This window comes from Acomys minous, assembly GCF_964271855.1.
Source record: "Acomys minous genome assembly, chromosome: 8".
Classification (NCBI taxonomy): Eukaryota; Metazoa; Chordata; class Mammalia; order Rodentia; family Muridae; genus Acomys; species Acomys minous.
The window spans coordinates 99,946,416-99,965,044 of NC_140489.1; the positions used below are offsets into that span (position 1 = coordinate 99,946,416).

Genomic DNA, 18,629 nt, shown 5'->3' on the forward strand with positions numbered 1-18,629 from the left:
ATCCATCCACAACTGAACAGCGTCAGCTCTGACTGCCCCATAAGAGACTTTGGCTTCTTCTTATCCAGGTCCAGAAGTGGATGTCACATGACCACCCCCTCCCCACACACTCAAGAACCAGAAAAGACCCTCTGCCCAGAGCACCCAGCTCTGAGCTAATGATGGTGCTTGTCCAAAGGAGGCTCACAGGGGGAACATGGGAGCCATGGGCTAACTGAACTCCCTGGTGTCTCTGTGAGCAAATTCAGGGTCTTGCTTTTTGGTGCAGACACATATGGAGCAGAGAGAAGTGTGCTAGTAGGTCTACAGTAAGCGTTGGGCAGCTACAGTCAGGTAGGAGCATCAAGGGGCAGGAAGCTCTGCAGAGCACTGAACAGAGATGCTGGTAAGCAGGATATGATGACGCTGTCCTCCAATAGCAAACCTCAAGGACAGTAACCTCTTGGCCAAGCCACTTAGCCCCAGTTCTGTTTGCCCCAGCCCTGCCCTCTGCTTCCCCTCCCCCACCCCCACCCCCACCCCCACCCCAACCATTAAGGGAAATCCTAGCATCCTACAGACTAGTCCTACTATGCACTGAAGACTCAAGCCTCCACACAGCCCTGGATGCTGTAAGGCACTCTTGGGTCTTCCGTATCAGCCATTTCTTCTCAAAAGCAAGCAGCTCTCCTCCCCTCTCTCCTCAAAGCCCAGAGTCTGTACACAGTCTCTACCCCGCCACCTCGCGACTACCTTCGCCCACCCTACCTCCTGCTTACCAGGGTAAATGGGGCCATGGATTGAGAACTCAAATGTTCCGGGGGTACAGAATTTGCTTAGAATGAAGGTAGCCCTGTATTTCCACCCTAGCACTATGCAAAGTAGTCATGGTTGTCCACATTTGTAAGGTCAGAATTTGGGGTATCTCAGAGGTTACACTCATCCTTGGCTAATTAGAAAGTACCAGATTAGCCTAGGATACATGAACCCCCTCCCAAACAAACAAACAAACAAACCTTCCACATCTCGCCACGTACATGCAACTCCTTTTGCCTTAATTAGCATCTTCTAGATTTACCAGAAACCTTACAGGACCCAGGAGTCTTCAGTTCTTTGTTATGTCCTACAAGGACAAATAACAAATCCCCAGTGGCTAGGGAGGACTCAGGGCATTTCAGGGTTCCCGGTGGTCCACAGCTGTGTGTTCTCTCTCTCTCTTCAGGTCTCCCTCCTTCCTTCCCAACTTGTCCCTCTCTTATGCATTCCTCCCCCCCCCCTCTCATTCTTTCTCTCTCTCTCATTCTTTCTCTAACTCTCTCTTTTCCTCTCTCACTTCCCCCCCCCATAGGATCTACTCAGGGTGGTCTGGGTCAACATCTGAGTGCTGGGACTCAGTTGTGTACCATCTTCTCTTGTTTATACTGCAAAGTCCCCTTGGTACCCACAGGGGACTAGTTCCAGGATGCCTCCAGACCCACATTTGCAAGCGCTCAAGTCCTCATATAAGACGGCATAGTATCCACATACAAATACCTGTGCATATCCTGCTGTAGACTCTAGATGCTTCGAGTCATTTCACATACCACTTACAATATCTAGTACAGTGCAAGTGCTATGTAAAGAGCTGTTATACCGTATTGCTTTGGAAATAGTGGAAAATCGGTACATGTTCAATAGATACAAATTTTCGGCTATTTCCTATCTGCACCTGATTGCATCTATGGATGCTAAATGCACAGATTTGGAGCCTGGCTGTTTAGTTAACTTTTGTTTGTTCTTTTGGACTTCTTCCTATCTATACAAAATTGTGTTTAACACTACTACCACCACCACCACCCCCCCATTAAAGCAAAGCCAGTGTTGTGCCAGAGTTTATCTCCATGGGCTGAGGAGAAGCAACTGATAACATTTGGAGAACTGTGTAACCCAATTATTATTAAAAATTAGATTTCCATATTAAAATGCAGATAATCCATCCCTCACAATGCATCACTTGTGGGCTAGCCACCTTATTTTCCTGCTCTCTAACTGAGGTTTCACATGACTGTGGGAGCTGCCTTGGAGAGAGCATCTAGACTGCAGGAACCACTGCACCGGGTCTTCTTCCTCACCCCCACGTCCCACTGGTAGCTCAGGCAGGTGGGAGGGTTTACATCACAGAAACCAGCAAATGTTACCAGGATGTTTTTCTCACAGAGGTGGCTGGAAAACATGGAAAAGCTCCCTCAGGATCCCATGTCCCATCTAGGTACCCCGGTGTCTGCCCTCTTCGTGGCTCAGCTTCCTCAGGGAGAAGTCTGCGTTTGCTCTCTCTGCGTTGAGCACACAGTACCTTCCGTGCCTCTCTTTTCATCTATAGCGCCCTTGACCTCAAGAACACTGTGACCTGCTCAAGACGGCATGCCTTAACCCCATCTTCCACAGCTCAGGGCCAGCACCATTGCTGGCTGATGACCTGGGGGGTCCCGGCCCCCAAAGAGGGCACTTCCCCACCCCTCACAGCCAGCGTGCCTCAGAGCTTGCCCTCAGCCTCAGGGCTGCCGCAGTCCCTGGTGCACTCACTCCTTAGCTCTCACTCACATCTTCGTGCTGGTGAGTGACCCCCAAAGCTAAGTACTCAGCTCAGATCTGGGTAACCAGTTGCCCTAGTTGCACAGTTGCACAGCCCTAACATGTACCCACAGACAGATTAGAACTGGGGTCCTCCTTCTCCACTTGCTTGCTCCCCAGTCCTTCCAAGACAAGGACCCCAAGGCACCCTATGGAGCCCTGTCTCTCTCAGTTATAGCATCTTTGCAGCAAATGGACCTCTCCTCACCTCTGCTGTGCCCAGTCCCTCACACTCGTCATCCTTTGACCCAAAGCCATCACTTACGGCTTCTCACTACGCTTCCTGTGGGTGACTAAGTCTAACTGGTCTCCCTGTGCTCAGGCTCCTCACTGCCCCTTCCCTGCCCGGCAGTCACAGTGGTCTCCCTCAAGTGTGTGTTGTTTCCCTGCTTAAGCCTTCAGTGCTTCTGCATTGTTCTGTATGCAAAGCCCGAGGCCCTGTGCTTGGCACACATGGTTCTCTATTCTACCAGACCTCCAGTCACTCTGAAGTGCTACTTGATGCCCCTCAAATACCACTGGGCCCACGTTTGCCCCTTCCCCTTCAGTGAGTCTCCAGACCCCGTTTGTACCTGCCCAATCTCTGCCTGGCATCGATAGCTCATCCTCCCATCCAGGCCCAGCCCTAGATCACGCTCCAGAGAGAGGAAGCTGAGTGTCCTTCTGTGTGCATGCTGGCTCACACCAGCCTTCACAACTACTGGGTTTTGCATGTTGGGTGTCGCTGTCCTTCACACTGGGCCAGCAGCAGCTTGAAGGCAGAAATATCATTTAGTTCACCCTGGCCTCCCGCAGTGGATTGCCACAAGGATGCTCACTGTGTAAGCAAGGGCAGGATCTACACAGAGGTTGGACAGGCAGCAAAAGGCCCACTGTAGCTCAAGAGCGTCTGGAGCAACGCCTGGAAGTGACTCAGTCCTGTGTGCCCATCTGTGGGCTTTGGCTATGCCAATGATGCTGAAGGCTGAAAACTGGTGCTGGATTCCCCAAGTTCTGGTGCCCCGGGCTGGGGCCTCCCTCCCTCAAGGACTGTCTCTTTCTCCCCTTCACAGGTACGACACTATCACCAACCAGTGGGAGGCAGTCGCCCCTCTGCCGAAGGCAGTGCATTCAGCGGCAGCCACTGTGTGCGGTGGTAAGATCTACGTGTTCGGTGGGGTGAACGAGGCAGGCCGAGCCGCAGGTGTCCTTCAGTCCTATGTGCCACAGACCAACACGTGGAGTTTTATCGAATCCCCGATGATAGGTAAGAATCTGCTATCTCTCCCACAGTCCCACATCCCCGACAGACTCGGACTAAGCCCAATGACTCTGCAGAGCCAGGTCTAGGTATGGGAAGTAGGTAGCCCCAAAGCCCAGGGCGCAGCGGGGATGCCAGTACCTGGAAAAGGGCAAGCCAGACAGGAAGGCTCAGGCTGCTCCTGTTTCCAGCCTGTCCTGGGGGCAATCGGTGACATACTGCCATTGCAAACACTGCTGGAAAAGAGGGAGGGGGGGATGCAAACCTACATGCCTTGACCACCTCCCTCTTGCCCTTCTCACAGACAACAAGTATGCACCTGCTGTCACTCTCAATGGCTTTGTGTTCATCCTGGGAGGAGCTTATGCCAGAGCCACCACCATCTACGACCCAGAAAAAGGCAACATCAAGGCGGGGCCAAACATGAATCATTCTCGGCAGTTCTGCAGGTGAGGGGGTACCTCAGCTGGTGTTGTGAAGGAGCGAAGCGGGGGAGGGGTGCACGGGTCACCACAATAAGGAGAATGATTGACACAAGGACTAACTACCTCCCCCAAACAGGAGCAATTTCAACCCCTCAGTGGATCAGTGGATGCCAGGGCTGGAGTACAGTGCAGAGCAGCTGGGATAGGATCTTATGATAGCCGTTGGCTCCATATGACCTCATCCCACACTGGAAAGGACATCAAAGCCACCGTCCCCACAGTGAGAAGCAAGGCCAGCTTTCCCCCACAGGGTGCTTCCAGAGGCATGTAAGGACATCTAGGCTCTGACCGTGACGGACCAGGCAAGAGCACAGGACAGATCTGCTTTAGAGTCTCAAGGGCTTCCTGACTACCGAAAGCACCTAGGAAAGAGAGATAGAAAGCAGGTGGCTTCCTAGCGCCATGATCCCAGCTCAGTAAGACACACGGTCCTTGCTCTTCTGGCCTCCCCCCTTTTCTGGCCTAAGAAGAACAAGGAATAAGAGGGGTCCCAGATACCCCTCTACCTGCAGTTCCACATCAGGTCGTCTATGCAGAGGCAATGACTGAGGTTTTCAGTTATGAATAACAAGAAGCATTTATTGGGTACCCAGTGTTTGCATACTTGCCATAAAAGACAAAACCCTCACTCGTAACATGTTGCTACTACCTGGAAAAGTAGCTTCCCTGACCTGAGAAAATTCTGTCTCCTCTGGCCGATCAGAGAACCATGAGGCTCCTGGTGGGGTTCTGAGTCCTCAGGTTTTAAACAGTTCTTCAGAGCCACAACCACCCGTGCTCAGACTGTTCTGTTGCTAACGGTGGCAACTAAAATACTGAGTCAGTGATGAAGAGGCCCGGGCTTCACCTGAGACTACAGGAGAGACTGAGGACCAGGGGTGGGTGGAAGCTGCGCCTTCCCAGAGAAACAGGTTTCTTGTTTTGTTTTAAGGGGCATGAAAGCTCAGAATAGTAAGGAACTAGGAGATAGCCATGTGAAAGCCTCGGCGTCTGATGAGAAATCTAGGCATCTGGACATGCTCTGTTCAAGGCCTTGCTAAAATGAGCAGAGCCTTAGAAAACTTATGGGACTGGTTTTTTCAAGAAACAGCCAAGAGGAAATGGCCAGTAGATGGCACGAAAGAGAAGTCTGGGGTAGAAAAATGGCTACAGCAACAGTTGAAAGGCTCACCTGTTGCTCTCGCAGACGGGGGTTCGATTCCCAGCACCCACGTGGTGGCTCACGACCCCCTGTAATTCCCGTTCCAGGGGATCTGATGCCCTCCTGGACTTCTGCAGGCACTAGGCACGCATGCTGTGCACATACATGCATGCAAGCAAAACATATCAAATAAAACAAGTTAACTGAAGAAAAAGTTAAAGAAGAGCAGAAAAGGCAGGGCTCTAGACTTTCGGAAGAGCAGACTGGACTAACAGGCCCCAGTCAGCGAGTGTCACTCAGGGATGAAATCCAGGTAGAGCTAAAACGGTCACCCTGGAGAGCGTGCTCGGTCCTCGAGTCCGAGGTGGAAGCAGCCCAGGTCACATATGTGGAGAGCAGAGGAAGAAGGTGGGACTCTTGTGGCCCCGTGCAGCTGCGAAGCTCCCTATCACACTTGGTTAGCTCCTGACTGATTCTTGGCATTTTGAGTCATGTTTCCAACTTGGGTTGAACAGTCAGAAGGCTCTGTATACACACAGGAAAAGGGGCTCCGTGAAGGCCCCGACCTGGCCAGGCACCTGTATAAGAAGCAGCCCCTTTGCAGCTGCCCTCAGTCTCTCAACGGAGCTGGGAGGGGAGGCTAACGAAAATGAGTTTATCTCCTCCTCAGCATAGCATTGCACGATGTCCTGGGTGATGTCCTGTAAGAAAATGTTATTGTTTATTGGCCCAGGTTAGCAAGATCCCACACAACCCGCGCAAGAGGGTCCAGCCGCCCTCCCCTGCCCCCAGCCAGCACAGTGTTGGGATTTGTCTCTAGAACCAATATGGAAATTCAAGGCCTAACTCCACCCCCTCCCCCCCCCCACTTTCCTTCCCATAGTGCTGTGGTGCTCGATGGTAAAATTTATGCAACCGGAGGCATCGTGAGCAGCGAGGGACCAGCCCTGGGCAACATGGAAGCCTATGAGCCCACAACTAATACATGGACCCTCCTACCCCACATGCCCTGTCCTGTGTTCAGACACGGCTGTGTCGTGATAAAGAAATATATTCAAAGCGGCTGACATCCGCAGAGAGCCCCGGGACAAGTCTACGGGACAAGTCTGGTGAGGCAAATGCCACAACACCACGGTTATCTTTCAACACCAACGAGAGGCCCACAACACACAATCAAGAAACTCACTGCGCTAACATTTCGAATATTCTCTACATTGAATGTAGAAAACCATCCTCGTCTTTTGGGTGAAGCGGGGCACAGTGCTCCGCTCCGGGCAGCAGGAACCTGGAACGCTCGGAGCCAGGGCTCCCTTGGCCAGCTGAGGCGCTTGCTCTGAACAGGAGGCGCTCGCTCTGCCTGGTGCAATAGTTTCACATATTTTTCAACTAGGAGAGAAGCTGTTTTTTTCCTTCTCGCAGAGCAAGCTTGATCCTTGAGCCACCATAGATCAGTTATCCTGTGACAATACTGGGCATCAGGCTCTTTTGGAATAAGGTCAAAGTGTCCTTATCACTTTGATCCCTACTTTTTTTTTTTTAACCAATCTACACTTTCAAGTGGCCGAGAGAAAAAAAAACGAGGGATGGGACCGTGCAGCACCAAGGCCCAGGAGTGGAGGGGGGCTGGTTGCCACCAGACAGGAAAGAGGGCCAGCTGCTTGTGCAGAGCCAGGGCTGGCAACCACAGGGGGTCGCTGGGAAGAGCTGCCTGTCCTTCATGGGTTTTTTTCTACCATGTTTTTTGCTGCGAACGGACATGGTGGATATGCTAGCTTTCTCTTAGCCAGTATGAATTATTTAGATATCCAAGGCATTTTCTTGATACACAAAAGGCTATTTTTAAGTACTGAGAAGAGGGGGTCAGAAGAGGGACAACGCTGTGGGACTTCCCAAAGCTCTTTGTAGGTAGTGCCAGAGGTGGGGCACTGGCTCTCATTTTTTTTTCTATGTGCAGAATAGAGGATCTCTCCTGAGGTGGGCCATGCCCCCACTTTATTTTTGGAAAAAGTTAACTCCCAGACAGTCCTGAGAGACCGTGCCTTGCAGAGGCATTGTCAGAGGGAAGGGTCCGTTGTAGAATAACACGATTCTGGCTTCTGAGACCAGTCCAGCTCCCTCCATGAGGTAAAGCTGAGGACCCAGGCCCGGGACAGAGGCTGAGGACAGAGGGAGGGAGAAGAGATGTCTACAAAGCACAGGAGACTATTTTTGATATTTATAGCTATATAGTCAAGGCACCTGCCACGAGAGCTCTCAGGATGGGGACAGCCTTCTTAGATGAGCCATGACAGCCACAGCCTGAGGGGCACAAGCAGGACCACTCTTCTTGTTGCCTTGTTGCGTAGTAACCTGAGAGAAAAAAGGAAAGCCAGGAGAGGTTCCAACGAGGCTCAAAAGAGAAAGGCCTTCCCGTTAGTCCTTAGACCCTCAAACCTCACCCGGTCATCAGTTTCCATTCCAGGGCAGGAAGAAGGCCGCCTCCGCTGCCGTCGCCACCGTGCTGTTTAGTTGGAGTTAGTACCAAATACACATCATTTTTCTACCTGGAAAGTCAGCTCGCCATCACTTCATGGTAAGAACCATTGCCAGAGAGAAAGAGACAGTACACGCTTTCCATCATTCAGTATTGGATGACACAAAATTCCAGTCCTGACGACGGGCATCAACTTCTAGCGTTAACAAGTGTGGCTCCCACTTGACAAGATACCGAGCTTCGTTATGCAGTTTTTAATATTATTTATTATTTTTAAAAAAAAGTAATAAGCACAAAACTACATACATTGTATGTCATTTAAAGTATTTATGTCAAACAGGGTGCAAGTGTGAACCCAAGGACTGGAGCACAAAAAAAATTTCTAACTGCCTGGGGCAGGGCGAATGTGAGCATTGGTGTGCGTCTGCCTCCAAGGGAGGTGTTAGTGGTCAACCAGACTCCGCGGATGACGCTGAAATTCCGTTTCTCTCCTCATCTATCACACTGGAGCAAAACTGGCTATTTCTGTGAATGATATACAACAGGGTTCTCTGTAATGGTATTGTATATAGTATATGTTTATTGTTAAGTTGTTATATTATAATAAATATATTTATAGATCTAGACTTGGAAGCCAATGCAATGTCTTTGTGTACCATCGTCTTTGCCCCAGGAACACTACACTCCTGGGCAGGCCTGCTCTTCCTCTTGGTCGTCAAGAGTGTGTGTCCTCTTATAGATGTCCATGTAGGTTTTGATGACTAGAGAGGACCCTTTCGCCAGGGGACAGAGACAGATGAACAGTAGTAGCCTCCAGTAAGGGACAGCTAAAAGTCAAAATGTTGAAAGGACTTGGCGGCAGAATGGAATTGACCCAGGCTCTTCCCCTAGCACCTGTGCTGTCCCGTCACAGGCAAGCATCTGAAAGCTCCACAGCTTGCTTTCAGCCCTTCACTTCTGCCCTGGCGCCCGCCCGCCCCCCCCCCCTTTATTTTCTCCTAGCGGGAGATACAAGACACTTCCTCCAGGAAGAAAGTCAAGTGTGATTTTCATGCTAAGATCCAGGCAGGGTAACCTCTCCACTTTCTCAGTTGTGCCTGAAGGGTTCTCTAGTCTGTCACACAGACCCACGTTGCTGTGCCCAGGACACCTAGGCAAAGTGACTTAGCCTGGAATGTGAAATGCCCCTATCAGGAAGTTTAGGAAAAGAAGGTAGATTTTTCCAGCACAGTCATCCACATGAAGCCTCCATGCACTTAAGCCCTAAGTCTTACCAAGACCTAGTGTTGCTTTGAAAGCAAAACCTGAATAAGAGGAGGAGGTGAGAGGAAGGGCTCTCCTGAGAACTAGGTTGAAACCTTGAGAGGAGAGGGCCGTAGACCTGTCCAGTAAGTATTTCCGGAGGAACATCAGTCCTGCAAGGAAGGATGGAGAAGATGCCACTCATGAGGAGCCAAAACAATAAATAACCTGTGATAAAAAAGCAGTGTGTTAACACCATTCTCATCTGCTTCGTTTACTTAAATGAAGGAACATGTTTTGTGGCCCATGAAGCGTCTCTGTGTTTTATATCTAACTGCGGGTGTTAAACAAATTCCATTTTACCATAAGAAGACAGATGAGTACACCAGATTAGGAGACCCACCAAGAGAGCTGTCAAGGCACAGCCGCTTGAGCTAACAAAGATGATGAGAAGATAGTTCACATTGTGTGTGAACTTCTTAAAAAAAAAAAAAAAAAAGAACTTCAAAAGAAGTGGCCAAATCAAGAAAAATATCTATTATTGCCTGTGTGATAAACAGTATCTTCATTAAAGGGACTAGATAATGCAATTGGAAGATGTTAGTTAAGTAGAAATAGGTGTTAGATGTAAAGCCAAAAAAAAAAAAAAAAAGGTGTTGGCAATCAGAATCCAAAAGCAAAAAAGTTGAACACTCGCCAAACCTAAAGGGGGAGCTGTGCAGAGGGGGAGCTGTGCAGAGCGGGAGCGTGGGGTCCTGACCTAGTGCTGAGGGTTCTGCAGAGGGTCAGCAAGGCAGCAGACGGCCTGAACCTGTGCAATGGAGGAGCAGCCATAAAGAAATGACATGGACTCTGGGCAGATAATGCCAGCTATTCTACCAGGGCGCGTGAGCATGACTGGTATTTGTTTATTGACACTAACAACGTGCTGGCCACCACACTGAGCGCACAGAGCCCTGGAGCCTCACAATTCAGGCACAAAAAGACAGAGAAAAAAAAAAAAACAAAGAAATTTCGTATTTGTACAAGATTGTAGCTCAAGCTATGCAGCTCTTATGGAAGCTATGTATGCACCTGTGTAAATGTACATAGAGGAACCTCCTTCCACAGACGGCCTAGAGATCTTAGCTCTAACAGCTCCGAGACCAGGGTCCTCCTTCCTCCCCGAGCTACCTCAGAAACTCTTACACCCGTACAAAATGACCAAGTGTGCAGTCCTATCGTTGTGCTCATGGAATTCCAGCATTATATTATTTTCTCTTTTTAAGAATTTATATAATTATATAATTACTTCTATAATAAAAAAGGTAGATGTGCTATGCATATGGGCTTTTTTTCTTTCTGTTTTCTTTTCCTGCAGCACTAGGAGATCACACCCAGGGTTGCATGTGATGCCCCTGAACTATGTCCCCGGTCCCTGCGCATGTGCTTTTGTTTTAATGAGAGAAAGAAAGTAATGCTTCCCTGAGTTTCAGTCTAAGGAATTCTGTCTGTGTGTGCATGTGTGTGTGCGCGCGTGCACACGCGTGTGTGTGTGTGTGTGTGTGTAGACCACCATAAGCAGTAAAGAAATCAGAAAGAATTAAAAATAAAGTTATCTGAGAAACTAAGAAGAAGAAAACAGATTGCCACACGTACATTACCAAGACTCTGTAAAGGTCTTTACTTTCTCCTCCTCCTCCTCCTCCTCTTATTCTTACTACTACTACTCCTCATTTTCTTCCTCTTCCTCCAAGACTGGAGACTAAACAAGCTTTACACATGCTAGACAAGCACTCAAGAGCTGCATCCCTAGTTCATTTCTCTCTCCTTTCCCCTCTCCTCCTCCTTCCCCGCCCCATCTCTCTCCTCTCTCTCTCTCTCTCTCTCTCTCTCTCTCTCTCTCTCTCTCTCTCTCACATTTTGTTTTGAAACAGGTTTTATTAAGTCCCCAGACTGGCCTTGAACTTAAAACCCTCCTGTCTCAACCTCCTGAGTAGCCACAGTTGTAGGCCTGCACCAGTAGAGCAGGGTGTGAAGGTCTGTAGGTCACAGTAACATGCTCATATACGGCACGACAGCTGCCTCGGCAGCCCAGGGCAGCATCTCCATACTTAATGAGGTGAAGGAAGTAATCAGCACAAAGGAGGCTGTAGGAAAAGAATGGAATGGGAACTGAATCCTGACACAGTCCTGCAGAGGCTCCTCAGGTAAGCCCACCAGGCTCTGCGACTGCAGCAGGTCAGCCTGTGCCCTGCCGGGGACTCCGGACCCCTTGCTGAGCACATGGCTGCCCAGACAGCCCTTGCTAGCTCTCCATTCCCATGCCAAGGCCCAGTCTCCTTCCCTTCAGTCACCTGTGTTTAAGTTCAAAAGTGTTCACAGTAATTCTAGCATGTCATTAAAATACCACGTTAAAACATAAAGATGTTTTATTTCAAACTTGCCATGAACATTTGTGTTAGCTGACAAAATTACAGCCAACTCTAGCCATAAAACCTGGAGACTGGGGTTGAAATTTTCTAATACTTTTTTTTTTTTGGGGGGGGGTCTGGTTTTGTTTTGTTTCTGATAACAACTAAGTTCAATCAATGTGGAAATCAGTTCAGTGACCAATGATCTGGAATGGATATTTAACTGTGTGATAGGCAATTGTTTCCTTTTAAATATAATCATTTGACACCCTTAGTGATGTATGGTAAACTACAAAGCTACCAGACAAAATGATCTGATGCTCCCTTTTAAATGCATGGAAGAATTTGAGACTCTTTACACCAAATAACCTTTATTCCAGTGACACACTATGTATAATGCTATATATTCTTTTTCTTTTCTTCTCTTTCTCTTTCTTTTTTTTTTTTTCTTTTTTGTTTTTTTTGTTTTTTGTTTTATGAGACAGGGTTTCTCTGTGTAGCCTTAGCTGTCCTGGACTCACTTTGTAGACCAGGCTGGCCTTGAACTCACAATGATCCTCCTGCCTCTGCCTCTGAGTGCTGGAATTAAAGGCGTGCACCATCACCACCCGGCCCCACCCCCCCCACCCCCTTTTTAAGGCAGGTCTCTATACATCCCAGGCTGCCATCCAAACTACTATGTAGCCAAAGCTGGTCTTTAATTTCTGATTGCCCTGCCACCACCACCCAAGTGCTGAGATTACCAGCCCCTGCTACCACGTCAAGCTCTTGCATTTACTAATATGTAATACTTAAGCTATAAACAAAGTAACTTTACACAGTGTTTAGAAATACTAAAATTTAATTTACTTTTTTGCCACAGTGAGTATGTTGGGAAAGGACAGTGGCCAGTGAAACACGACGCAGGGTGCTCGTGTGTTTTAATGGAGCCCGAAGTTTCTTGGGGCTGTGTTTTTCCCTGTAGCTTTTGGACTCCAACCATAACAATTTCAGAGCAATGGCTACCGATTTACCACTGCTTGAGAAATTAGGAGCTCAGGGCATTTTGTAATTTAGGTCGAATATATTAAACAGCGTGTCACTGGGCATTGCTTTCGGTCTTCTCTGAATCCATTGTTCCTATGAAATCACAAGCACCACACTTTGACACAGGCTCTTCCCAGGGCAGCCATACGTGTGTGGCCCCTCTTAACGTGCTGGCATTTTGTTGTTGAGACAAGGTCCAGTGTATCCCGTTCTGGCCTCTAACTTATTATACAGTGAGGGTGATTTTTGAACTTCCGGTCCTTCTGGTTTAACCTCCTAGTCCTGGGATCACAGGCGTGTGCTAACCCAGGGTTCCATGCACGCTAAATAAGCACGGCCACACCCCCAGCCACTGTATTCCCCATAGCCTTCGGGTCTCCCACTTCAGCAGCCACACCTTGAGTTGGCCTCTCAGAACTGCATCCCTCTCCTTGAGCGTTAACCTTAGCCTTGTCACACCCAAGTCCTTCTTCCAGAGCCAGGAGACAAAGCACAGCCCTAACAATATAAGCCCCAGCCTCCCCTGCGGCTTCTTTTGGGTAAGAGAGCTGCAGGGCTGCAGAAAGCATTTTCCCCTTGATGATATGCCTCATTCTTTCCTCTTTTCCTCTGTGGCTATGCTGAACCTGCACGTCTACCCGGTGTGTTTCCCACCACACCATGCTCTATACAGCCAAGCTTAGCTTGTCAGGCTGAGGGAGGGAGGGAAGGGGCAGGGGCAGAGGCCCGGAGATCTGAATTGAATCTCAGGCACATAAAAAAAAAAAAAAAACAAAAAAAAACAAAAAAACAAAAAAACAAAAACAAACAAAAAAAAAACCACCCTGGCGTGACTAGGAAGGCCTGTAACCCCAGCAGTGAGGAAGAGAGGCAGCATTCTGTATCTCTAAGCTCAGCCTTTGTGACAGCCAGAACCCCAGAAGAGAAATTCTCACTAGATTACGCAGACCCAAAGCCAGGTGAGTTCCAGGAACAACTTCGCGTCCTTACAGCAGCAGTGGCCATAGAGAAGCTGAGCGCTCTCTCCAGAAGTGCCTGCGATGCTGATCTGTACATGTCAAGAGCTGGCCAGGACCCAAGGAGCACAGCTCTAGATCTAAACTCTGAGGCTGACCACCCCCAGGTCCTTCCGGGTATACACGTGGCTGCTCTTCAAAGTTCGCAGCAACCCTGCAGCTTATGATAATACATTTACTGCCTTATGGCTCTGGTCATTGCTAGTCTGAATTGGGGTCTGGGAGCTAAGAGAAGGCCTCCACATAACTTTCCTGTGTCCGTGTAGTAAGCCCCTCCTGTGATTACATCTGACCCCTACAACAACCCCCAATAACCTCTCTGTCTAGTGTTCATCGTGTCTTCAGTGTCCCTCGACCACATAAGGCGACGTGCAGGAAGCCATTTCAGCTTACCGAAGGGACAGAACATAAAAGTACTTCCAAGCTATTAAAACGTGGCTTTGATGATGGAAAGAAACACAGGCACAGAAAGCAGCTTGGGCTTCTGGTCTGCACGTAGCCAGGTTGAATGCTAAAAACAAAACAGAAGTGGTCAGCCTTCTCCACAGGATCCTGGCCTAGCCCAGCACTTCTCAGATGATATTCAAGATGCACAGCACACAGTCCAAGCTCACTTGACATTTAATGCTAGGACTACATCAAGCAACTCTCAGGAGAAAAGGTAATCACAGATAAACACCAGCCGGGAAACTGCAATGATTTTTTGTTGTTGTTGTTGTTGTTGTTGGTTTGGTTTTGTTTTGTTTTTTTGAGACAGGGTCTCTCTGTGTTAGCCTTGGCTATTCTGGACTCACTTTGTAGACCAGGCTGGCCTTGAATTCACAGTGATCTACCTGTCTCTTGCCTCTTGGGTGCTGGGATTAAAGGCATGAGCTACCACGCCTGGCGCTGAAATGATTTTTTTTAAAAAAGAATAAAAATCATCAAGACTGAAGAATAGAAAGAAAAAAATCTTTATTAAAATAAACAGTGGCTCAAGATGTGGCTCAGTGGTTAAAATTAGAGCAGACTGCAGAACCCATCGGCATCCCATAGTAACCATCACAGGTGCTTCTTTTCCCTAGTAGAGTCTTAGCAGTCAGCTTGACTGCACTAAGAAAGACCTATGATATTAATGGAGCACATCACTGGCCATTTATTTCTGACGTTGACGGCATTTGTAGAGAGGTTTAGCTGAGGCCCGTTCTGAATGTGTGTGGTATTCCATGAGCTAGAGTTCCATACTGAACTAAAACGGGGAAAGGAGAGAGGCCGGCAGAGTACTGACATTTTCTTTTCTCCATTTTGTTGGCAGCACCAAAGACTGAGCCACTCCCAACACTCGACTTTCTCACCATGGTGGACTGTAGGCCTTTAGATTGTGAGCTAAGATAAACACACACACACACACACACACACACACACACACACACACACAACTTTTCTCACTTTTCCTCAGTTGTTTGGTTACAACGAGGATAAAAGTTAGGAATACATCTAGTGACACCCAGACTGACAGGTGTATCTGACCCATGGCTCATGGACAGAAGCCCAGGACAAAACTGTAAGTTTACATCGTGATGAGATTTCTTTTGTAACGCTGCTGCACAATGCTCAGTTAGAACACCCTAGGCGTATCTGGTAACAACGTCCAAAGGCTGGGCATCTGCTGTGCCCATCACTTTGCTTCTTCAAACACCCTGCAAAAGGGCCTTTGTCTTCCACGCCTGAGCACCCCAGCTTCCGGGGGCAGGGGCAGGGGGTACTCACTCAGACCTATCTGAAGCTGTAGTTCTCAAACTGAAGTTCCCAAGACTCTAAACAAAGTTCTGTTTCGGCTTCTGAGTTTCATTAACACGGCGTATTTCTTATCAGAAGCCATGGGGTCTGTAAGGCCCTGAACATTTGAAAATGCTGAAAGAACACAACTGTCAACCCCAAATCTCCACCTAATGAGGGTTTCCTTCAGAAACAGACTCTCTGGTGAAGGGAAGCTAAGAATTTGCCCTTACTAGACTTGCTTCAAGAAATCCTGAAGAAAGTCTTGAAATTCTACTTATTTATTCATTTTTTCCGTGTGTGTGCTTGCTTGTTCGTATATTCATATGCGCGCGCACACCCACATGCACATGCACACACACACAATATGGGATCCAGGGATCAAACTCAGGTCATCAGGCGCAGTGACAAGTGGCTTTACCTGATGTTCTATCTCACTGGTCCTAAAGGAAATTCTTTAGAAGAAATAAGGAAACGTGGGACTACAGTACTGAAAGAAAAACAAATGTCTGTTTAAACATAACAAATTAATTTTACTCTCAAGTTCCTAAAAGTATCTGTGACACTTGAAAGAGAAACATTGTCTGATGGAGTTTTCAACGTATGTAAATACAATTCATATGGCAACTATTGCATATGGATTGAAGAGTTTTATATTTTGTATAAGGTGGGAAAATGTTAATTTTAGGTAGGTTGTGAAAACAATAAAAAAAAACCCACAGATTGTCCAGACACAGCCAGAAACTCAAGAAATTAAAATATAATAGTAAAGCGATTTAAATAACCCAAAAGAATCAAGCAGAATAAAAAAGGAGACAAATAGAAAGCATAATAAAACAATATAGTAATATTCAAACATATGCTTAATTACTTCAACTGTAAATCCCAGATCATACCCATGGCTGCTTCGTCCCTTCCTCTTCTATCCCACCCCCAGCCCCCTAAACCCCAGAAAATAACAAACATCAGTGAGGTTGTGGGGAAATTAAAACTCTGTGCACCTTCTGTGAAAATAAAAATGGCTCCGCTACCGAGGAAAACAGTATGGTAATTCCCCACAAAATTAAAAATGGAAATACCATCTGATCCAGCTGCTCTACTTTTGGACATATCCATAAAAGAATTGAAAGCAGGGACTTCACGGAATATTCATAGCATTATCTGCAATAGCCAAAGACAGAAGCAACCACATGCCCATTGAAGGACGGGCACATAAACAGATTGTAGAGTATTACATATAATAGGATATTCTTAGACTTTAAAAGGGAGGAAATCCTGAGGGGTGCTACATCGGGGATAAACCTTGAGGACATAAGGCTGAGAGAAATGAGGAAGACAAAATCCTCCTTATACAAGAGACCAAGAAGAGCCACATTTAAGCTGGGCATGGAGGCACATAGCTTTAATCCCAGGACTCGGGAGGTTTAGAAAGGAAGATGTGAGTTCAAGGCCAACATGGACTCCATAGTAAATTCCAGACTTGTCAGGGCTATATGGCAAAAAGTGAATAAAATAAATAAAAATAAAAAGAGCAGTCAAATTTATAGAGACAGAAAGTAAATAAGTGTTGTGTTTATTTCAGTTGTTTGGATTTGAACCAAACTTCTACAAACCATTTACACAAAGTTCTGGATAATTAAACAGAATGACAAAACAGGCAAGTCCAGAATTAAAAACAAAGGAACAAGCTTAAAGAGAAGCAGAACTCCTAGAGATTGCCAGCAACCAATCAGGAAAGGCTCTGTGCATCAGAGCAAGCACAATAAATAAGGTCTCTGCTCCAGCCCTAACTAGCCTGACACCAACCCACTGGGCTCCATTTCCATTTCAGCTTTCTATGGCCCTTTGCTACCTACGGAACCAGCTCTTCTGCTCAGTGGCTGGGATCACCCATTCTATCTAACAGAATGGGATGTTGCACAGTTCTACAATCATTAATTAAAAAACAAACAGCCAGGCCGGCCGCGGTGCACACGCCTTTGATCCTAGCACTCAGGAGGCAGAGGCAGGCAGATTGCTGTGAGTTTGAGGCCAGCCTGGTCTACAAAGCAAGTCTAGGACAGCTAAGGCTACATAGAGAAAGCCTGTCTCAAAAAACCAAAACACACAAAAACCAGCCAACTAGATCTTTAAAACGAATTTGTTATAATTTTGACATTGACCAATACATGGAAAGATGAAAGGCTAGGTGAAAAAAATAAAATGGTGGGAAACTCACTCTATTTTTAAGAATGTATTTGAATGATATTGCTGCCTGAACAGTCACCCAAAACTCTCTATAACTTTGGAGCATCATCTTCAGCCTTCTGGCCCAATATATCTGACAGACATATTTGTGAGGCAGGAACTATTGAGGACTTGCTTACCCTGTCTTGGCAGAGTTTGGCTGTATACTCTGCCTGCATCCAAAGCTTGCCTATTTTTAGGCAGGATTCTGTAACCAAAACGAGGACATTTTGCCCAGTGTCCAATTTGCCACATTTGAAGCCATCTCCATAAGGAGGTTCAATGATGCTCATCATCTTCTTTGAGGTAGGCTGGGTGCTGCCAGGAGTTAACCTGTCTTATTGTCAATACTTAAAACAATAAAAGCATCTTTAAATGCCATGTTCTGTAAGACTCTGAGGTTTTTGAAGACCTTATCTAATTATTTTCCTTATCTATCTATAGAATCATATCTATCTGTTACACCTAGGGTGTATAGTCTTGTGATAAAAATAGACTAGTAAAAAAAAAAATAGACTAGTAAGTGCCGGACGTGGTGGCTCATGCCTTTAATCCCAACATTTGGGAGGCAGAGGCAAGTGGATCACTGTGACCTTGAGCCAGCCTGGTCTACAAAGAGAGTCCAGGACAGCTAAGGCTACACAGAGAAACCTGTCTAAAAAAACCAAAGTAACAACATTAAAAAAAAATATATAGACTAGTAATTGACATGACCATGATTTGATTAACTAACAATTAACTTGTATAATTTACTGTCCTGTCTGTGTAATTTTTTTTCAAGTTGGAAGCTGCTAATCTGCACTTCCTATTTACTCAGGTAATTATTTTTATTCTTTCTCAAGTCTGTGATGGAGTTGAAGACCAGATAGCTTAGTTTTACAGTTAAGCTTAGTTGTTTAGGGGTTAAGATGTTTTTAGGTCTAGATAGATGTTTTAAGTTGATAGAGATGAGATATGATAGATATTGCTTTACACTCAGAATTTTAGATGCACCAAGATAGGAAAAAATGTTTTCTTCAAGGCTGCCAAATACAAATAGC

General features: G+C 46.9%; 1 protein-coding gene across 2 annotated transcripts in view; it reads left to right on the forward strand.

Annotated features, from left to right (window-relative positions):
• KLHL29 (kelch like family member 29) overlaps positions 1 to 8,552 on the forward strand; it is a 294,574-nt gene extending 286,022 nt beyond the window's left edge. For both annotated transcript variants that reach the window (XM_084791398.1, XM_084791397.1), the window contains 3 exons: positions 3,642 to 3,835; positions 4,134 to 4,278; positions 6,339 to 8,552. In XM_084791398.1, coding sequence (XP_084647524.1) covers positions 3,642 to 3,835; positions 4,134 to 4,278; positions 6,339 to 6,522 — 523 coding nt within the window. In that variant the 3' untranslated portion in view covers positions 6,523 to 8,552. The remainder of the gene's footprint in view (positions 1 to 3,641; positions 3,836 to 4,133; positions 4,279 to 6,338) is intronic.
• Positions 8,553 to 18,629: the final 10,077 nt, after the last annotated feature.